The sequence below is a fragment of the Ascaphus truei genome, chromosome 18 (genome assembly GCF_040206685.1).
Source record: "Ascaphus truei isolate aAscTru1 chromosome 18, aAscTru1.hap1, whole genome shotgun sequence".
In the NCBI taxonomy this organism is placed as follows: domain Eukaryota; kingdom Metazoa; phylum Chordata; class Amphibia; order Anura; family Ascaphidae; genus Ascaphus; species Ascaphus truei.
In genome coordinates this window covers 23,690,541-23,714,093 of record NC_134500.1, presented here as the reverse complement: position 1 = coordinate 23,714,093, position 23,553 = coordinate 23,690,541, and the positions used below count along the sequence as shown (strand labels likewise).

The following is a 23,553-nucleotide window of genomic DNA, read 5'->3' as shown; positions in this document are numbered from 1 at the left end:
TGTTTCATCTTATTCGTCAGTCTGACTCCTCTATCCCAAATATGAGCTACTTGCTATAGGTTATTTATAATCATCAAATATACAAAAATACTCTCTAAATGATTTACTGTATATATATGTTCTAGTCTAGAAGACATCAGGCATGTTATATATTCTATTGTCCATCTTCCCTATGCATTTAAAAAAAAAAATATTTTATTATGTATGATATACATGATATATTTAAACATATTAAGTTTTATTAATAACAGCAGGTGCGCAAATTTAATCAGGACATGGAAGAAAATAAAGACACCCAATAGTGCAATATTGTCTGGTTCAAGTATTGATGAAGACTCTATAGATTTTTCACTCACATATTAGACGTGATGATCAGGCAGTGTGGTTATTATAAGTTACCAACATTTCTCCAAACAGGTACTCCGTGTTTACACAGGTATTATCCCATGGGAAGGGAGGGAAAATCCACATATAGAAAAGATAACGCAAAAAAACATAAAGTAATGCACTTACATAAGTGACTTTGTGGTGAGCATTTAGACCACCCTGGGTCAATTTGGACGAACAGCACTTTACACAGCAACAGCTTCTGCTTCACGGCTGATACAGCATCCACTGGGTTAGATAATGCAGTCCTCCGTTTTCAATTTCCCCAACAAAGTGTCCTTCAGCAGTGCAAGACTCCACCCTTCACAGGAGCTTCAGCCAACGGGTGTAGCTGAACAACAGTCAACGGCAGTCTGCTCCAACGACGCCTTTCGCCTCCGCGTGGGGTGGACTCCAGCAGTAGCGTCCCACCATAGACAGTCTCTGAACGTAGGTGGTCTGATCCCAGACCACAAGTTACGCGTCACCGCGTGGTGTAGACCCTGTGTCCCTGATACTGTATTACTGTAGTAAAGCTCTATGTACATGGAGCGCCATAATATATACAAATCCATATTTTCTCATGTATAACAAGTTTTTTTTTTAAATAGATATACATGTGAGTTTTGTAATTTATTACATCCACTATTATCCACAGCAATAATGTGATGCACTTATATAGATGGAAAATATATCTAACATAATTTACTATGAAATCCGGTATATAAAGGGTTAACATGTGCTATTTACGTTTGGCAATCGGTTGCCAGGCAACATTTGGATATTTAAACACCACTTTAGATCTTCCCATCATCCTCTGCAGGAGTCGACATCTTGTGACGAAATGCATAAGGATTACGATATTACGTCATCGCGCATGAGCTCGACGAGGCCGGTTCCTGCTCGGAGTATCTGTGAGGCCGCGATCCCCGGGTACCTGTCTGCAGCAGGACTCTCACTTCACCTGACCGTGACATTTTTGGTTTGAGTGCCCAGCGGATCTATCGTCAATATTCACACTGTGAGAAAGAACCCGAGGACTGGGGACTCCTGATCGGAATCATTGCTGGCGGTGATATATTCACAAATTGCTGTTTTTAATTCTATCCTTGTGAGTGAACTTGTTTCCCTCCCCTTCCCCACCCATTAAATGTTATACTTTTTTACACTATGGTGCATGCGCTTTCTTATGTGTGTATATATAGTTGCATGTCATTTCCCAGAATCCCTTGCTGCAGTGGAAGCACTGTGTGCTGGGTGATAATGGTGAAAGGCTCGGTTTCAGACCTGTCTAAGACATGCAAATGAGCACACAGTAATATTTCCTTTTGGTGTGTGTGTGTGTGTGTGTGTGTGTGTGTGTGTGTGTGTGTGTGTGTGTGTGTGTGTGTGTGTGTGTGTGTGTGTGTGTGTGTGTGTGTGTGTGTGTGTGTGTGTGTGTGTGTCTGTGTGTGTGTGTGTGTGTGTGTGTGTGTGTGTGTGTGTGTGAACTTGGCACTTGAGGGCTATAAATTCAAGCATCTTGGCTAAAAAGCTAGGAAAACTCCCATTGCTTTTAATAGGATTGTTTTTTCTTTAATTAACCTTGTGCTGTATCTTCCCGATTTTGGAGCTGGGAGACTTGGAGAAGTATCTCCCATTGACCACTTGGTCTTTGCCTATGCATCTCCTATTGACCACTTGGCCTTTTCCTAAGTATCACCCATTGACCACTTGGTCTTTTTAGGGACAGAGGTGTAAAAGTTATTTGCTTCTTTTAATCACTGTTAAGACCTGACTGACCTGTGCTACAATATATCACTGTCCACACAACGCTGTCACCTCAGAAGTCGCTTTAAGATAAATAAAGCCTGTAGCAGCCTTTGGGAGCAGTGAGGCTTAGCTGAAGGAATTAGGAATTAGCTTTTCTTAGAACAGCAGCAGAGCCGGTTACTCTTTTCTATCCAAGAGTTTAAAGACCAGCCAGGAATTAATGGCTGCTACGATAATATTACTTTTCATCATACACCTTCTTAATGGATAGAACTAATATATCCTGAGGATATGTTGCTTTCTCTATGTCTGACAAGGTAGGTCTCTATCTTTATATTATAAAAGAATTCAATCTGATTTAGGCAGTGAGGTATAAACTAGTCCATATATACAAATGACTTGGGTTTAACCTGCATAAATTAAGGATAATTAGAAAATTCTGAAATTGAAATATTGTAGACATCAATCCATTGAATGTGGTTTTGTATTTTAAAAACAAACTTTTGATTATTTTCATGTCTGACTTTTTTTTTGCTGTGGTGTAGAGTAGCACAACACCAAACAAACACAGAAACTAGTGGTGTGTTTAAATGCCAGGAAGGGGGTTACACATAGTACATAAAGGAAAAATACAACGTGCTTCTTATGCTGAACAAAGTGAAATTGAAGCCTTCAGACCCCAAAATGTTTCAAGCGCAGGACAGAAAAAATTCTCCTAAAAATGTTCAGAACGCATTGTTTTGTATTCCCTCTAGAATTTTTTTTATTTGTTCTTTATAATGTAGCATTTTCATAGGTCTATAAATCGACTTCACAACCTGCATACACAGTCATGACCCCGCTCTCCTTTTCTCTCTGTAGTGCCCTTGTTCAACATGCTGTGAAGCATCTTCCCTATACTGGAGAATGTTTTAGTCCCATTCACAGCATATTCATTGCAGACCTATTTCTCCCAAAATAGCACTAAGGCCGAGCTCACGGTGGTGGAGCGGGGCGCGCGTTTCCGTGCGTGCCCCTGCGCGCATTCCTGCAGCCCCAGCGATCTGTGCGCTAGCTGCAGGAGATGGGTCGCGGCCGATCTGGGGCGTGGCGGCCGCATAACGGAGCTGGTTTGCCCTCATTGGCTGAACCAGCTCACGTGACGCGACTGCAGCCCGAAATGTCAATTTCGGTTGTGGCGGCAAAATGTCGCAGCGTCGGCGCGCAACGTCGGCGCGCAGCGCCACGGGCACTTGAGGAATTCGCATAGGCAATTAGGTAAGAGTCCTTGAAGTGCACGCGGATGCAAGTGCATCATTGTAGCGACGCCGCCACCGTGAGCTCAGCCTTAGATTGCATCTATTTGGGGCAGGGAGTCATTTTCCCCAATATTTACATTTGCCGATGTTCCCTGTATTGTGTCTAGCATAATATCTCTGTAAAGCACTGCATAGATTCTTAGATTGTAAGCTCTTCGGGGTAGGGATTTCCTTTCCTATTGTCTGACTTTGCTGCACTTATTGTATAATTATAATTCCCCGTACTGTATTCTTTGTGAAGCGCTGAGTACACTTTTGGCGCTATATAAATAAAGACATACAATACAATAGATAGTTGACGCTATATAACACAATATACAATTGACTTAAAATTACTTTTTTTACATTTCAATAGGGACAGTAAAAATGTACTTTCACTGCCCATTACCTATGAGAACGAACTGGCAGCCATTTCTTACACTCTTGAAAAACTTTGCAAAAGGAAACAATCTATGTGGACATAAGAAGCATATTAACTCCATCCCATTTAAATTATTTCCCTCTTAGAAACCTCCTTTACTTTTTTCATCCTATTTGCATGCTGTGCTGTACACTCCAGTCCCCTGGATGTTTTAAGAGAAATACTAATTGCACAGAATGTATGAGAGGGGAGCACTTGAATGTCGCCACCGATGGGAAATCTTTGATAAAACTGTATTATAACTCGACCTCAATCACTGCCATTTTGGAATCCTTTCAGTATTCTTGACTCGTGTAGGTGTGATCCCTTAACGAAGCCCTAAGGCTGAGGACCCGCTGCGGTCGGCGGCACGCACGGCCACGACACTCGCCAGCTCGTGACTTCCTCCCGAGCCGGCCCCAGTCCCTCCTCGCTGCACGGCTCACTACGCGCTGCGATGCGTCAGCCGCCAGGGGATGCAAGAGGATTGTGATCCCGAGCGGTGATGCGTCACGTGGTACGCTGGTGAGCCTATGGGCACCGGGGGCTGTACTTTCCTGGAGCTGTCAGAGCGTCCCCCACCTCCAAAAGGTAGGAGGGGGAAGTGTGTGTATGTATGTGTGTATATATATATGTGTGTGTGTGTGTTGTGGGTGTGTTTCGCATTGTGTATCTCCCCCTCCTATCTCACACACGGGGGGTCCTCCCAGACCCACACCTCCCCCCTTCCTCTCTTGCGGACCCCACAACCTCCTCCACCCCTCTCCCTGTGCTCAATGGCTGTGCCCACCCGTGCCGAAAAAAGTTCACTGCAGACCGCAGATCGCGGTGCAGTGACTTGCACACGCCGCCGGCAAGCAAGGCGGCTGTGCGGGCTCGTGCAGCGGGTCCTCAGCCTAGCAGTAGCACTATGTGCTTTACATTTAGGATGGGCGGGTTTAAAATCCGAACTTCCCGAACGTTGAAATTCGAACTCTGGAATGAATTTTCCACTGTGAGCAAAGTTTAAACCAAAACCTGAGAGACTCATCTTTGAATTCTTTCATTTTTTTCTAATGGACTGGGCAAACCTTTTGAGTTTGCGAATGAATAAACCCGCCAGCTTTTGCAAAAAGTTTTAATGTTTGTAAATGTATTAAAAATTGATTTAGGCTTTTTACATTGTTTTCCATACTCCTTTTCATTTGAGTCTTTCTGGGCAGCGACATTGCGTACCAGCGCACTCACCACGTCTTCCATCTTGTTTGGAGAGAAAAAAACTTTTTTTTTTCTTTCTTTTTAAAGTTCTTTAACCCGCAGACCTTTTAGTGTTCTGCCCGCATTCTCCACCATATGTGACAAACGGCTTACTCCGGGGCTCCGCCGTCTTTCCGGTACTGTTAGAACACGGTCTTTTAGGGTAGGTTAAATGACGAGACGTCACGTGCTGTTCCTTTAAACAGGCTATGTCTGGTTTATTCAGTCCCAGGCACTGAGACTGCCACAGTGCATACAACAGAAACACAAGCAAAACAAAAACCTGCTCACCTGAGCAATAACTTAACTTAGGTTTTCCTTGACTCAGGGTTGAAGTGGCTTTTCCACTTCCAACAACAAAATAAAGAACTTTGCAGTTTTTGGCAAAAAGAACAGAATGATTTAACCTGTTTGGGGAGAGGCTTTTCCCCTCTCTGCTTCCAGCAGACTTCCTGCCTCCAGGCTCTTGGGGAGAGGGGAGAGGAACCAGGAAATCAGTCTTAAATACCTGATTTCTAATTAGCAGGACAGGTGACAGAAATCAGGCAGCAGACAAACTCTGGTCTGGATCCCTCATCCCTCAGTTCCAGCACTTGCCAAACTGTGGGATGGAGTGCATGTATTATGAGGCTGCACTCCCAGGCCAAACAGGATAGAAACTGTTCAGTATCCTGGGAGCCCTATATATGGAATTTATTACCATCCCCTGGTTTCTGTCACAATATATATATATCTTGATGTGTGCTTTTTAGAGTTAGGCTTCAAGCCTAAATTGGAAAGCTTTTAAACATGGAAGGGCCACTGTATGTATCATCAACAGGATCCCCTTCAGAGGGCGAGTACGGGGACATTCGACCTGTTCTCCTGGCGAACAATGGGGATGGGGGAGCGGCAGTGGGGGAGGGGGAGATGATATTGAGAGGGTGATAGTGAGATTAAGGGGAGGGTGTCAGAGAGGGAGGGAGAGGGGTGGGGGAAGTGTATGAGAGAGGGGGGACTGTGTGTGTGTGTGTGTGTGTGTGTGTGTGTGTGTGTGTGTGTGTGTGTGTGTGTGTGTGTGTGTGTGTGTGTGTGTGTGTGTGTGTGTGTGTGTGTGAGAATCAGAAGTGTGTGAGAGAGAGGGGTGTGGTGTGTGTTTCTTTTAGAGGTGGGGGCGGGGGGGGGGACTCGCAGAACACCAACAGGAGGTATTGGAAAGCTTCTAACCCAACCTAACCCGGGTGGAGACTCTAGTCCTATTGGTGGCCCAGGGTAAAGGCAATTTTGTTATTTTTCTTTATGCGTCAATGTATCAAGCAATTTGCTCCACTTTTTGTCCTATTTATGTAAACTTGCGGTTTGGCATAGTGTAAGAAGAAGTTATGGAGGATGACAAACCGTTTATAATAAGATGTACCAAATTGTGCTTCTTTATCGATTTTTCCTTTTTCCTTATTCCATTGGTGTTTTTAAAAATATCAAGTAGACATTGGTGCAAATGTCTTCCTTCTGCACTAGTTGTAATAAACTGTTTCTTACATTTGATGCCACTGTGGTCCAAACAATGGTGCAATGCATCAACACACTTTCTTTTGTCCAACATTTACTTGATACATAGTCCATCATTTTGTGCCTCGAAAGAAAACATTATTTACTAAGTGATGCTATTTCATTACACACCTGCCGGAAGACACCTAGAATAGCACCACTTGGCTAATATTGGCCTACTCATCTGAAAAAAGTACATGTCATGAGATTTTAACTTTATTGCAAATCCTATACAGTATATGTTCCCGCTCTATTTTTTTTAAAATGAACATTTAAGTGCCCTAATGATGTACATGTTATAGCATGAACCCTGGCACATCATTGGCCCTTACGACCAGGTCATTTGACCCTTGCTTGTTTTCTAGGGGGTGATCGGGCTTACCTCTCCGATGGAGTAGCCGGCTCGATCGAAACAGATGTGGAGTGCCCTCTCTGTCAAGCATCTCGGGCCTGGTTGTGTCAGGTGATCATTACTGAAGCAATCACATGACCCGATGTTTTGGCGGTCCAGTGGCATTCTGGCTCTCACAGCACCCTACTTTTAAAGAGAAGTTATTAGGATACAAACCTTGAGGCTTTAGCCCAAACTTCCAGAGATGAGCAGTGGTATTCCTAATTTTACACACTACGGGCCACTATTTAGTACCTGGGATGCCACTTTCAATGTCTGTAACATGAAAAAAACAGGGAGACAAAAAACGAGCAGTGAATGCTGCAAGGAAAAGAATATATGAGGGTGAGGTGGGATTTGTAAGAATAGATGATAATTACAGGGTGTGGTTGAGATGCTTTAAAGGCAGGGAAGAGTTTTCAAATAAAGAAAGGCGATGAAAGCTATTGGGCACGTAAAACCGGAACAAAGCACTTTATATGTGTATACAATATATATATTTAAAAGGTGAATGCCTGCAATTGTGGGCATGGGATCAGTCTCCTCCTCCTCCTCCTCCTCCTTTATTACCTACTTACTCACTCTCCTCATCATTTGCAGTTACAAATACCGCCCCGCTGCTCTCCACCTTCCCTGGCATTTTCCCTTGGATTGCCCTTATTACTTAGCCATAATTTATTGTCAAGCAACGTCAAATCAACCACCTTCCCATAGACATTAGATGGGATTTGTAATATTGAGATCTAAGGAAGTCCCTCTGAAATGTGCAGAGTCCCCACATTGTACTAATAAGTGTATCCTGCTGAAAGGGTTAAAACGACTTGATTCACCTAGTTTTAACATGCTAACTATATCACTGACACGGTGCACTATGAGCCCGCCCACTCCCATTTAACTTAAATGAACAGACGGGAATACATTATCTGGTGGAAAAATCAAGCTCACAATTTTAATTATTATAGGCTGAAGCAGTAAAATTCCGGGCATTATTGAAAACCCTGCTCTCTGATTGGTTAAAATTCCGGGCATTATCCAATCAGTAATGCCCGGAATTTAAGCAGCTTGAATGTGTAGTTTTCAATGTGTTTATTTCCAGCCAATCAGCTTTCAGAACAGCTGAGACAGGGCAGGGGATTGGTCTGAATGAAGTAACAGCTCTGAGACAGGGCAGGGGATTGGTCAGGACGTATCAGCCACGGGTTGACTCCTCCCCCTCCCGAGCTGACTGAGATTTTCTGAGCAGATTCAGTTGAATTGGGGGTGGGCGGGGGGGGGGGGGAAGGGAGTCTACAAATAAGTAAGTGGCTGTCTACAGTTTCTTTGTGGCTGCAGTTTGTGTGTGTGTGTCAGTAGCAGTGTGTTTGTGCTGTGCTGTTGTATATCTGTGTAGAGGTGCTGTGTATAGAGCTCCAGTGTGTGTGTGTCAGTGTCAGCAGCAGTGTTTATGGGTGTAGCATGTGTGTGTAGCAGCAGTTTGTGTGTGTGTGTGTGTGTGAAGAGGTACTGTGTTGTGTGCAGAGGTGTTGTGTATAGAGGTGCAGTGTTGTATATGTGTGGGGTGTGTGTAGAGGTGCTGTGTTGTGCTGTGTTGTGTGTAGAGGTGTGTGTGTGTGGGGGGGGGAGAGTGCAAAGTTTAGTAAGTGGCTGCATTTTTTATTGTGGCTGCAGTGTGTGTGTGTGTGTGTGTGTGTGTGTGTGTGTGTGTGTGTGTGTGTGTGTGTGTGTGTGTGTGTGTGTGTGTGTGTAGAGCTGATGTGTGTGTATGTGTGTGTGTGTGTGTGTGTGTGTGTGTGTATAGAGCTACTGTGTGTGTGGTGTGCTTGTGTGTGTAGAGCTGGTGTGTGTGTAGAGGTGCTGTGTTGTGTGTAGCTGCTGTGTGTGTGAGTGTGTGTGTGTGTGTGTACACAGAGGGGGCGGCAGTGTGTTGATATAGATACAGTATCTGCAGTGTAAGCGTATATAGTGGTGGTTTCATGTATTTACCATTTTATTTTAATAAAAAAATCTATTTAACTATACAAAAGTGTCTATTATTTATGAAATAAGCCTACATTTAGCCTCAGGCCTTCAACTCTTTCAGCCAGGGCATTATTGGACAGTAATGCCCTGTTCTGCGGGGATTATTACTTAATTATAGGCTAAAGCAGTAAAATTCCGGCCATTATTGAAAACCCTGCTCTCTGATTGGTTAAAATTCCGGGCATTATCCAATCAGTAATGCCCGGAATTTAAGCAGCTTGCAATGTGTAGTTTTCAATGTGTTTATTTCCAGCCAATCAGCTTTCAGAACAGCTGAGACAGGGCAGGGGATTCCTCTGAATGAAGTAACAGCTCTGAGACAGGGCAGGGGATTGGTCAGGACGTATCAGCCACGGGTTGACTCCTCCCCCTCCCGACCTGACTGAGATTTGGGGCGTGGGGGAACTCTGCAAAGAAGTAAGTGGCAGTCTGCAGTTTCTTTGTGGCTGCAGTTTGTGTGAGTGTGTCAGTAGCAGTGTGTTTGTGCTGTGCTGTGTTGTTGTATATCTGTGTTGAGGTGCTGTGTGCTGTGTGCTGTGTGTGTGTGTGTGTATAGAGCTCCAGTGTGTGTGTGTGTCAGTAGCAGTGTTTGAGTGTAGCATGTGTGTAGCAGCAGTTTGTGTGTGTGTAGAGGTGCTCTGTTGTGTGTAGAGGTGCTGTGTTGTGTGTAGAGGTGCTGTGTATAGAGGTGTAGTGTTGTGTGTGTGTGTAGAGGTGCTGTGTTGTGTATAGAGGTGTAGTGTTGTGTGTGTAGAGGTGCTGTGTTGTGTGTAAGAGGTGGGGGGGAGAGTGCAAAGTTTAGTAAGTGGCTGCATTTTTTATTGTGGCTGCAGTGTGTGTGTGTGTTGTGCTGTTGTATGTGTAGCAGTAGTTTGTGTGTCTATAGAGCTCGTGTGTGTGTGTGTGTGTGTGTGTGTGTGTGTGTGTGTGTGTGTGTGTGTGTGTGTGTGTTGTGTGTGTGTGTGTGTCAGTGTCAGCAGCAGTGTTTAGGGGTGTAGCAAAACTAAGGCTGTCTCACATTTTAATCTGGTCTGTAACTGTTACATAAGCCTATAATATACATCTTCTCTAACTGTGCATGCAATGTATTGTATATAATGTATAGTGAATAAAACAGATAATGCGCTCATTAGTGATAAATATAGGTTAAGTGATATTGTGAACAGATTAATATACAACCTTAATAGGGAGGTTTTATGCTGCAGTTTCTGGGGGATGGCTCAGCTGTCCAACTAATACAGAAAAAAGAGAAAAACAGCGCAAAAAAAACCTCATGGTGTAGTATTTAAAGAATATTTATAGAATAAAAAAGGTGATTATTGCACGTACATCAGGATAAAGCATATAACAACAGGACATGTTTTGGACATGTTACCACTCTTGGAAACTGCTCCGTGTAGGCTCACTGTCTCTCTGGATGGTCCTCTTATCTTCAATAACCGTCCCAGCAAGGGGTGCGCACCTCATTAGGAATTCACCCCACAGTGTGAGTCTCTGGTCTCCGGCGGGAAGTTCAAACCTCTGTGAGCATATTTCCTGCACATGTTTTTGGACTTTTACCGCTTACATCGCTTACAACATCCGCGAGCAGGCGGGAGTGAGACCAGGACGCCGTCTGATGACGTCAGGACGACTGCGGCTCAACCCGGAACGGCCTGTGTGAACACAGCGTTTGTTGCAATCACAGCTGACGGGAGATCCCTCACAGAGGTTTGAACTTCCCGCCGAGTGACCCGCCGGAGACCAGAGACTCACACTGTGGGGTGAATTCCTAATGAGGTGTGCACCCCTTGCTGGGACGGTTATTGAAGATAAGAGGACCATCCAGAGAGACAGTGAGCCTACACGGAGCAGTTTCCAAGAGTGGTAACATGTCCAAAACATGTCCTGTTGTTATATGCTTTATCCTGATGTACGTGCAATAATCACCTTTTTTATTCTATAAATATTCTTTAAATACTACACCATGAGGTTTTTTTGCGCTGTTTTTCTCTTTTTTCTATATAATGTATACCCTGTTCATTTATGTAACTGTATTTGTAACCATGTATTATTTGTCATCTTAACTCTATGCCCAGGACATACTTGAAAACGAGAGTTTACTCTCAATGTATTACTTCCTGGTAAAACATTTTTATAAATAAATAAATATGTGTGTAGCAGCAGAGTTTGTGTGTGTAGAGCTGCTGTGTTGTGTGTGTGTGTAGAGGTGCTGTGTTGTGTGTGTAGAGGTGCTGTGTTGTGTGTGTAGAGGTGCTGTGTTGTGAGTGTAGAGGTGCTGTGTTGTGATTGTAGAGGAGGTGCTGTATTGTGTGTCTAAAGCTCCAGTGTGTGTGTGTGTGTGTGTGTGTGTGTGTGTGTGTGTGTGTGTGTGTGTGTGTGGTGTGCTTGTGTGTGTAGAGGTGCTGTGTTGTGTGTGGTGTGCTGTTGTGTGTGTGTGGGTAGCAGCAGTTTGTGTGTGTTGAGCTGCTGTGTGTGTCTGTAGAGGTGCTGTGTGCATGTGTGCGTGTACACAGGGGGGGCGGCAGTGTGTGGATATAGATAGCTGCAGTGTAAGTGTATATAGAGGTGGTTTCATGTATTTACCATTTTATTTTAATAAAAAAATCTATAGAGGCAGTCCTCGTTTTACAACGAATGGCTTAACCAACGCTATGCAATGCATACCTATATTCATTTTTACAACGCCAAAACGGCTTATCCAACGCTCATATGACGCTTTGCAAAGTTGTTTATGCGTACATAATATATATATTATACTATATTATACTATATTATTCTATATAATATATTATATTTTTATATTATATTATATATTATGTTATATTATATATATAATACGGTATATGCACTATATAATTTATGTGTGTGCTGCGTATCTTATTGCCTGCGTAAAATATTTTGTGTATTTTAGCATTAAAAATGCCTTCAGGACACACAGACACACACACACACACCCCTCAGCTTCGCCTCGGGCCTTCAACTCTTTCAGCCAGGGTATTATTGGCCAGTAATGCCCTGTTCTTTGGGGATTATTACTTAAATTTAACCATTCAGCTAACCAGCATGTGACTGTTGGGCTGCCAGTAACTGGTTCAAAGTCAGAGAACATAGCCATAGCTCACAACCACCACTGCTGTCCATCCTTGGGATAGCCAAACTGACCTGTCAAGCCCTGTTAAGGGTACAACCATACACCGTGTATGTGTGTGTGTATATATATATATATATATATATATATATATATTATATATATATCACCCACGCAGGAAACTTGGATAAAAGACACAGCACATGGAGTATCTTGAATAAAGGGACTTGTATTGTGGTCCAGAAATTATACCACAGTTTAAGTCCGCTGTGGGAACTTCATCAGGGTTGGTCCCACAACAGACCGAAACGTTGGTATAATTTCTGGACCACAATACAAACCGCTTTTTCAAGATACTCCGTGTGTTGTATCCTTTAACCAAGGCTCCTGCCTGGGTGATCTATATATGGTTGTATGGTTGTTCTTTATATGTGCATACACTGTACTCATTTTTTTTGTTGCTAATGAGTGCCCAATTCCATTTTGACTATATATATATATATATATATATACATACATACACACACACACACACACACACACACACACACACACACACCACACTATGTGCAGTGTAGAGGAGCGAGATGTCTCTGCAAATGTGCTACAAATTATAATGGGCGGGCAGTGTTGCGGAATATAATATTAAGTGTTTCTTTCCTTGAGAGGCACTACTGCTATCTCCAGAGACCATAGAGTTGATTGGAGTCCTTCTCTGTGAGGTTATTATCCTTATTTGGGAAGAACACCTTGGAAGGGACCAGCCAAGTATACCATACTGTACGTCTCAATGACAAAGGTGTCCTTTTATGGACTTGGCAGATGACGTCAGCCACCATATATGGACTAATAGGGAGTATCATAGCGCTGGGTGCTGATATTACATTGCTGCCACTTCTTGTGTTTCATTGTTATAAGCAGGATAGTGGAAGTGACTTGCAGATTGTATCAACTATAGATATTGATGGTAACATTAAGTTGAGTTTAAAAATAATTACTGTATACAGTATTACAGATAGGCCGTTCTTGCAATCTTCAAGGTCTTTTCATGAAAATGTATGGATATAGCATTGTTCCAACTATAACACAAGTAGGCTTATCGGGATTAAGGTTTCCTTGTGAGTGTATTATTAGTGCTACATTTACAACTCGCCTGGGAAGCTTGTTTTTAGTTTTAATATACTGCTTTGCACTTTATGGTTATTGGTAGTATAGCTTATATGCCGCTCCTGGTATAGATGGTGCGTATAGGATTGATGTCATTGCACTAGGGGGGAGGTACTTGATGGGTGCCCCTTTTTCAGACACTGAGGTATATTAAGGGCCAGATGGGGGTTGTATAGTCAGTCTTGAGAAAGGTCGCAGGGGGGACAGAAATGTTAATGTCAAACAGCAGTAATAAATACTGTATATACTAGGGTACAAAACGTCCAAAAAGTAATACAAAAACCAAAGGAAGGACGGCCATTCCAATCTGCTAAAAATGTGAGTGAGAGAGAGAGGGACTCTGACACTGACTCTGTAAACAATGACACTGACTCTGTAAACACTGACTCTGTAAACACTGACACTGACTCTGTAAACACTGACACTGACTCTGTAAACACTGACACTGACTCTGTAAACACTGACACTGATTCTGTAAACACTGACACTGATTCTGTAAACACTGACACTGACTCTGTAAACACTGACACTGATTCTGTAAACACTGACACTGATTGTGAATCAGGGGAATCTGATTCACTTTCCGGTGTCAGCTCCTTGTGAATTCCTGGTTCCTCTTTGTTTCCGCTGGAGGTGCAGAGACCGGTAACTTCTCCGGTAAGTATATTGGGAACTGGGGAGACCCCAGAGTGGAAGATAATGCTGTTCAGATCCTAGGGACCCGCTAGTTCCAACGATGCTGCTTTAATAACTATGCCCCATCATGTCTGTACGTATCATGCAGATGTTCTCATACATAGAGTCTCATAAATGTTTTTGTGTGAAACCGAATGCGTTGCCCCCTGTATTGCATGATCGTACATGGCTGCTTACATTAATTACCGAAATATAGACGTTTAAGAGGCCTGATGCAAAATGTAAGTCTACAGATAAAAGTAAAGTTAATTTGACAACAAGATTATGTTTAGCTATGGAAACATTTGAATACGCGATATGCAATATAAAGTCCATTGTTAATTACTCAGACTCATCTTTAGTATCCTGGAGCCAGGTCACATCCCATTGGAGACCACCTGTGTGTATATTAAATAATGTTTATGCAGCATATATACATACGGTCAATATGTGTATACCCATATTATGTTCATTTTTAAATTACAGAGCAATACTGTATATTCCTCCCTTTGTGCTCTTGCACTGTAATAAATATGTACAGTAGCTACCAAAACAGGTATGGATCACTTTATACTGAAATGAGGCACAGAACCACTATATTGCATAGGCTTTTATTCTTTACACACACAAGTCTATTTGGCTGCAGTCCAATGTTAGATCTGTTTACATTTACATTTCACTAAATCAGCACCCACTGGGATTTGATTTACGTGGGTCCTGCTTCTCATCCTCTGACGCACCTCGTATTTAATGCTCTGAAAGATACATTATTGTAGAGGGATCACGTGCTGTACTCAGAATGTTTCTCAATGAAACAAATGAGTAGTGTTTGACCCACAATGCCAAACTTCATTGGTTGAAGAAACACACATTTGGCACAGACACAAGACAAGAATCCCACCGTGTACTTCCATAAATATTTAGATTGTCTTGAATTACTGACATTGGTGCAGCTCATTGTGCAGTTTCAGCATCTTTAACATTACACTGTTTTTGTTACTGTTAAAAAGCCAGGGAAGAGACAGCAATAACTGTTCAGTGGGCAGCATTTCCAGGCCTTGATTACTCTTACAAGTAAGGGTTCTATACACTGCATTAGTCCAGGGAGCCCTGGACCAGTAGGAGGAGGGGTGTTATGATTTGTGTAGAGAGACCCCTCCCCTGGGGGCTGTGAGGTGAGGATAATGGGTGGGGGATCAGAAGGTTGTTTAAGGAGGAAAGCATGGGGATCTTACCTTTTCCTCCTTCTGACCCACCACCAGAGACATTCCCGCTCACCCTCCACTCATACACTGATTGCATTGGGGTAAGGATGTTGGGCGAGTTGGGTATTGTAAATATAATTGTCGCAGCTTTGAATGGATTTTATGCTGTGATGTAGTGGGGGGGAGGGTGGGGTGGGGAGACTCGGTCAGTATTGACTCCTTTAAATGAGATGTGTTTGGACTACCTAATTGGAATTGATGGGGAAGGCAGTGTCATGCATAGCTTGGGCGTTCGGAATGATAGTGTCCTTCCATGTATATGTAACTATGGGACATGTGGCTTGGGCATCTAGTGGCGATGTGGGTAAGAGTCAAGGGTATCCCTCGGGCTCTTGTGTACATGATGACGGAGGAAGCTGGCTGGGACCCTAGGCTCTTTTAATAGTTTGTTTAATATGTTTGACTTGTTTCTAATAAAGCTGTGGTTTATTTTTCCCAAGAAGTTGTGGGTCATGGTTTTTGGGAACCTGGGGGAATAAACCATGGAAAACACTTGTGGTCCAAAACTAGATGTTTTGGGCATTTTTTATTATTTTATGTTCCGACAAGAGCAATTTTATTAGAAGAAAATGATAGAGCAGATCTTCCCTGTAACAGCACTGTGTTATGAAGGGGTCTGGATCAATAATCTTAATTTCTTAATTTCCTGCTGTAATTTTTCTACCTTTTTTCTGTTACGATACAATTTGCCCAGTCTATATAACAAATATGCATTGAAACTAAATACGTTTCCATCACCCTCATTTGGAAAGTGGTTACTGTGTGATTGTTCTGGTCCAAGCACACCCTGATAGATGCGTAGGGACAGGCAGGTTAAATCAATCCCATATATCAAGCAATGGGACGTTCTTACTTGCTGAAGTGTTTATTTGGGGCAACAACATACAAATAAAAAGGGGGAAAAAGTACTGAGGGACCACTGGGACATGAGAGCAATGGAGGGGAAGGGAAGCTGTGAGGGAAGTGGGCTAAATGCAAGTCCCTACCGAGCAGTAGCAAAATCTTGGCATCTTGTTCTTTTGGCGGGATGCGGTCAGCCATTCCCCTAAGGGAATGGGTGATGATGTGCCACGTGTGTGTGGGAATCTCCGCCATGTGATTGCACTCTGTGACTGTAGGGAGCGGTATCTTTACTCTGCTATCCACGGAATGTATGGTATAGCCATTTGCTCTCCTCCCTGTTGTCTCAGTCAGTCCTGCGCATGTTCTGAGTGTGGGGTGAGGCATTGTCTTGTGTGTTGAACAAGCTAAAGAACTCTGACTTCACTAATGATCTGTTGCTTTGATAATCGATGATTGCGTACATCCTAATAGCCCTTTCAGGTTGTCCCTTGGGGTATACTGCAACAAGGCATATTTTGGAGCAGCACCTTTGGTCACGTCCTTCTTCGCAAACCTCAGTGCACTGGGATGTGACAGATGTTGACTTCTCTTCTCCTTCCTCCCCGCCATGCTTTGCCATGGAGGAAGGGTTGTTGAGTGAAGTGTCAGCGCCTCTGGATATAGAGATGTTACGTGCTTGTTACTGTTGCACACTGTACATTTGATGGCTTCTTTACAGTCTTTGAATAGATGTGTTATGGAAGCGCAGCACCTGAAGCAAACTCCAAATTCTCTGAGTAGGTTCTTGCCTCTATGGGCTTCATCCTAAAACCAAAACACCTGTTAAGTGGGTGTGTCTTCTTTTGTATGGGGCATTCCCTGTTTGGGTCCCCTGTCTCCCAGCATGGAGCGGTAGAATGATTGGGACGTGAAGATGATTTAGAAGACACATCTGTCCTGTGGACCAAGATAGGCTTTCTGGTGCTACCATATCTTGTCACCGGTCTTTAATTCTTTAGGTTGCTTGCACTGGGTGCGGTTGGTGTACCTAGGATGAAGCTGGGAGGGGCGGAGTGGAGGTGCGGCCTCAGCGGAGGCAAGGATATGTGGAGTGATGCAGGAGACAGGTGGGCGTGATGAAGGTAGTTGATGCGCAGCAGGGAAGTAGTGCACACGCGTCACGTGTGCGCGCCTTGCGACGCTGATGCGTGCTGCAAGCAGGGGGCGGAGCCAGACTTTGCGACATCCACAAAGCTCCTGCTTGAGCGCGCGCGCGCTGTAAGGACAGCGGGGTTGTGCAAGGCATCAGATAAGGAGGGAGTGTGCCACTGGGGACGCGCTCCCCGATTCCTTACAGTTTCATACTTTTTGCGGGCCTTTTGTGTAAGAGTAACTGTCCGCTTAGGCCTGGCGCCTTCTTGCGTCTGTTGCAGTTGTGTAGCGGCCTTAGCACCTGAGTGGTCACTCTCATGCATGGTGTCTGGTGAGGGTCTGAGTTCTGCCATGCTGCAGGTATATGTAGGCCTTTAGCCAGTGCATGTGGCGTGCGGTCTGTTACCTGCGTCAGCGATGGACGAGTGTCTCAGATGGTGCCGGTCGGTGTCCTGCAGCGATCAGTGTAGAAATAGCTGTTCTTACAGGTGTCCGTGGCTCTGACCCGTGTCCTGGTGGATGTCTGGTGTCATGGCCCTTGGCAGCTCTAGCCGTGGGGAGGTAGCGCAGGGGTAAGTGTGATGGCTGTACCTCACTGTGTAGCTGTGCAGAGCTGCAAACTCAGGCAGGATAGGAGAGTGACAGTGTTGTGTATAATGCACGGATCTGTGAAGCAGTGCTGCATCTTCTATGTCTGTGAAACTGTTTTTAAAGCTGTAGGCTCTGTATCGCTGTGTAGAGCTACTTGCTCTGTATAGCTGTCTCAGCCTGTCTCCTGTAGAGTTGATTTTTACTGTTCTGGCCCAAGCACACCCTGATAGGGACAGGCAGGCAAACACAGTCCCACATATCAAGCAAGGGAACCTTTTTTCTTGCTGGTGTTTATTTGGGGCAACAACATACGAATAAAAAGGGGGGAAAGTACTGAGGGAACACTGGGACGTGGGAGCAATGGAGGGGAAGGGGAGCTGTGAGGGAAGTGGGCTAAATGCAAGACAGGGATAGGTACAAATCAGTAACTTTACCAGGAAAGGAGAGATGTCTGCTCAAGATGGCTGCTGGTACTAAAAGACAGCATGCTGGTCTGGGCTGATGGGGAATTAACTGGGACAATACCACCTGGCAAGGGGAGGGGGAGCAGTCCATCTTTGTAAAAGGCAGGGGGGTTGCCAAGGCAACTGGCTGAAGCCAAGAAACCCACAAGGGATCACAACATTGTTGCAACAGCTAGGCTGAGGAGTGCTGGCAGCCTGAAGACAGGGAAAAAACACAATCATGTGCCCAGACAGTGATGGTACTACAAACCAATAGTCACCACCACTTATAATTTCTAAATGTACAGTTCCACTACAGTGTATCTGTTTAATGAACAACCACATATTTCTTTACACCATGAACATTGTACAAATCGTTCTAAAAGTTCACAGAAACAGCTGTCTATGAGTAGGTTTTCTGGCCATGCACTTCTTTATCCCAGATTTTGCTTCAAAAGCTGTTTAAAACATCAGGCATAAGCTTAAAGGGATCCACAAAGCTCTGGTAACTCACTTAGGGGCTTATTCTATATCCGCTGAAGTCCATGGGGCATTTCGTCCAAAACAGCCTGAGCGGCCCATTCCACGAAAATACAGAATATCACTCTAATGTGACATTAATAGAACTTAGAAGAGTGGCAAAGGGGTAAATAACATAACGTTGTCATGCTTTCTGCTGTAAAGAGCATTGCGTTAACTATAATGGCCGTTAGTGATAATCTTTTGTATCTGTCTGCCCTTGTTTGTCCTTACCTGGTATGTCATTTGTATCACTGTGTACCCCCATTGTACCAAGCTGCGGAATATGCTGGTGCTTTATAAATGAATGATAATAATAATAATAATAATAATGAGATGCATATATGGCGTTATAATAACATTGCATATTCGCAGAGGTCTGTTAAGGTTGACGTGAGGACGTAACGTTATGTTACTTAGGTCATACCTAAACTTGGCGTTCCTCAAATCCAGACCCTGAAAAATGCCTTTTATAGGGTGTGGATGGGTGTAGCACCACAGTTAGGCTTCAGTTCCCTAGGATAGCGTTATCCCCAGCATTATTCCCCCCTCCTATTCTCCTTCTTTGCACTTCAGCACAAGCCCTATTTCAGGGTCTGGTTCTGAGTTACGCTGAGATGTATTTCACATCATGTTACTGGAAGATAACACAACGTTATGCTGTAACAAGGTGATGTTCAGCCTATGCTAATGAGAACTGGCTGTGTTTTTGCATGTAATTAGCTTTTAGGTTATGCGTTCACCTCAGGGAGCACAACGTCCGTTCCTGTTATAACTTAACGTCATGTTATGATTCCTGATCTAACGGAGCTCCGTGGATCTGCACCAATGAGTGCTCATTTGCATGTCATTACCCAGAATCCCGGGCCGCAGTGGAAGTATGCTATGTGACTATGGGGTAAGGGAGGCTTAGTGACCTCTGAGATGTGAAGGTGCTCATAAAAGTAAAGTACGTTAGCATTGCCGTATATTTTTGTGAATTTGTTCAAATGCTTTTGGGCCTCAATTCCCAAAGCTAGTAAACATATATAAAATTATTTTAAAAATAATAATTGACCTTCCAGCAGTGAAGGTGTTAATAGAATCCCCACTGTATATGGCTAGATAGGATTGAAAACGTAAAACACCAACTCTTGTTTTTTTCAGCCAGTCCTTTTGCATTATCTACAACTTCCAGTAGGTGGTGCTATTGATATGCAAAATTTCAAGTTACAAAACAGTTTACTGTATTGGTCACATAAGGACAAGTTGGTACTTGGATAAGCATAAGACCATGAGTGATGTGAAATGTTATGTCTAGTACAGGGCGGTTCTAGACATATTGTGCTTCATCGGGGTCTCTATGTTAAACCCTATTTTCCAGTGTCTTGTGATTTTGTGAGCAAAGCTTGGATCCTATTGTTCAGTCATTCTGGGTCTATTTTTGTTGTTGTCAAACTTGCATAACACTTTAATCATCAGTGAGATGGCGAATCATTAAATAAAAAGGTTTAAATATGTAAAATTAGGTTTTGCAAACATTATATTAAATTTTGTAGAAAGTTATCAGAACAATGTCTACCACTTTAGGGTACCGTGGAGATTGAGAACAGGCAGGTAAAATATATCTACATAAATATGTGTCTGTATATCTGTCATCATCTTCAGCCCTTGTTGATCCACTGCTGGATGGTGGCCTCCCCAATGATTTTCCAAGTGCTCCATTTTCAATCCTCTCTGCTCCATGTTGCTCCAACAAATGTCCTAATTTAATCCTCCCAGCTTTCGTTGGTCATCGTCTTGGTCTTTTGATACCCCTCGGAATGCAGAAGAATACTCGTACTCGTTGCTGACCATTCCTTTAAAGAGGCAATCCATGGGAATGGGATGGATAGTGGCCTCTCTCCTCCTCCCCCCCCTGTTATTTTTGAATATTTTAATATTTGTTGTTATATCTCTGGGTGATCCCGGATATATTGTATCGATAAACTTGAGACCGGAGAGAAAGAACCTAGTAAGGGCACTCTAAACACATAGGTGGTATGGTGAACACTTTAAAACATACACTTTATTCAAATAATTTAAAATAATGGGTGATAAAATAAGAATTAAACGTTTAGATCCTTCATATGAACACTGAATGTGGTGTTCTGGATCAATGAATGCTGACTGCAAATATCCTCTATTAATGTATGTTGCAGTTTGGACCAGTGAGCATGGTGAGTCACTGTCCAAATGAACCAAAGCACCCTAAATGTCGCTGCTGTAACAGTATGTGCCAGTATAAACAATCCCTAATACGCAGAATATACAGCACTCTAGCATACATAAGGAACCCTAGCCAGGTCTGCCAAAAACAGTGAGGTAGTGTGACTGGCGGAATGAATGGGATCCTGGCTAATAATATAGCTAGTACAGAGCTAGGAACACTGTAGATAGATAATAGAACATAGGGGTTGTATATAATCAGCTCAATATCACTGGCTATGAATATAACCCTAGGAGAAGTGATTATGAGTCTACTGCTGCGACACACTTTATTCGAGCAAATACCCAGTATGTACCTGGCAGATACCTGGAATGCGCCGCTCCTCACCTCAGACAAGCCCCGTTGCGTTTGCCTTCCCAGCCATGGTTCATGCCTGGATGATGGGCGGCTGGTCTGTTAAATGATAATGATTAGGATTTAATAGGCTGCAATGCTTTGCGTGTCTACCAGATGGCATAAATTCATGAATTGTAATGCAGTATATATATATATACTGTGCAGTATTGCAGCCAGCGGGAATAAAATGCTTCAATCCTTGCCTGGAAAATAACGCAATGTACTCGGGCAGAAAACAGTCACAAACCTCAATACACCCGAGTATACCCGAATTCGTGGGACTAGCCGAGCTCGAATAAAGTGTGTCGCCAGTGTAGGGAGCAAAACAATAAGTCCCTAACCACAATGTGGGTATAACATACTAGGCTCACATACATAGTAACAACGGTAGGGCTGACTCAGATCAGGTAGGTATAAAGTCTGTTGTAAGAGTATGTGCCAGTATAAACAATCCATAATGTGACTCACCATACTCACTGGTCCAAACTGCAACATACATTAATAGAGGATATTTGCAGTCAGCATTCATTGATCCAGAACACCACATTCAGTGTTCATATGAAGGATCTAAACGTTTAATTCTTATTTTATCACCCATTATTTTAAATTATTTGAATAAAGTGTATGTTTTAAAGTGTTCATCATACCACCTATGTGTTTAGAGTGCCCTTACTAGGTTCTTTCTCTCCGGTCTGTTGTTATATGCACTTACCTAGGGAGCACCGACACATTTACATTTAGACAGTTGCGGGGGTTCCCTCTTTTGTTATCAATAAACTTGGCCCAACCAAACTGTCTTTGGACATCTATGCATATAGAATATGGACAGCTGCAAATTCCCGTGTCGGTATTGTTTATCACTGTTATTTTGTTTGTGTTCTGTATGTAAACATTGGGGGTTTTTTGCCTTTTAATTTGCCTTTTTTTATCTTATGCTGGAAAACTCAATAAAAATGTTTTTTATTCATTTTTTTTAAATACAAGATTGAAGCATGGGGGTTTTCGGAGCTGAACCCAGTTAATTTCAGCTCAGGGGATCTGCTTTCGGAGGTACTTACCTCGGTAGTGGGTGCCGGTAGCTACTCCATGGTTCATGCTATGGCGCTTTTCAAAGCTCCCGAGCCCTGTGGGCCAATAGGAAGCCGCAATGTCACCTGCTGCGGCTTCCTATTGGCCCATGTCACGAGGGAGCTTTAAACGGCAGAAAACTGCAGAGATACCGGCACCGCCTTTGGAGGTAAGTATCTCTAGAAGCAGGGGGTCCTTTATTTATGGAGCTCAGCTCCGGAGACCCCCTGCTTCAAACCTGTATTCAAAAATGAAAAGAAAAAATAGCCTGGATTGCTCCTTTTATGTTTTCTTCTGTCTTTCTTCTCATTAGGATGTTATACTCTGTGTGTGTGTGTGTGTGTGTGTGTGTGTGTGTGTGTGTGTGTGTGTGTGTGTGTGTGTGTGTGTGTGTGTGTGTGTGTGTGTGTGTGTGTGTGTGTGTACATATACATATGCTGTATATATTTAATTTTATAATAAGCCTTTCGTGGTGCTGCATTTTGGAACAATGATATAAATCTACAATAAATACAAAGTTTGATCTGGATCAGTGTTTTCAATTAAAGCTGCAGTTCAGTCTTTTTTTTTTTTACATTTATTTTTTTACTTCAATAGTTTCATGTGTGCAATCTCTAATTACCTAAAGAACTGTATAGCTGCCGGTCAATTCGTTCTCCATGTATTGATAGGTTGAAATTTGGGGACATAATTAGTGAAGGGATCTGTTTATATTCTGCTTGTCTGTTAGTGGAAGCTCATGAATATTCATGAGCAATCCTGCACTGACATGTGCTAGAGGGAGGGCAGGGCTGACAAAGGGGTGTGCCAGGGCTTGTGACAGGACATGAAGGGGCAGTGCCTTAGCAAATGGCTGTTAAAATAGAATACAAGAAAATTGGTCTTTCAAAGTTGTTTTTTTAAAAACAGAAAATGCTAAAAGTATTTTTTCTTACTACAGAACTGATTTATTAAAAAAACCACACATGCAGGATATTGACTGAACTGCAGCTTTAAATATATCAATCACTGAAAAACTGCTTTTATTTTGAGTGTACTTTAAAACCGTAAAGTTTCATGCAGTGCTGAGCTTGACATAATACCATATGAAGTTGTATTTTCCCCAGTGCAGAAGGAATATAATTGCTAATAGTCAAGACAGTAACCAGTGATTAAGATCAGAGACACTGTGCAAGTGCAAAGTTAAT

At 43.0% G+C, this 23,553-nt stretch overlaps 1 protein-coding gene across 1 annotated transcript in view; it reads left to right on the top strand.

The window, feature by feature from the left end:
- The first annotated feature begins 2,301 nt into the window (after positions 1-2,301).
- Positions 2,302-23,553, top strand: part of TRPM1 (transient receptor potential cation channel subfamily M member 1) — a 177,811-nt gene continuing 156,559 nt past the window's right edge. The window contains exon 1 of the mRNA XM_075575877.1: positions 2,302-2,435. Within this exon, the coding sequence (XP_075431992.1) occupies positions 2,424-2,435 (12 nt within the window). The 5' untranslated portion in view covers positions 2,302-2,423. The remainder of the gene's footprint in view (positions 2,436-23,553) is intronic.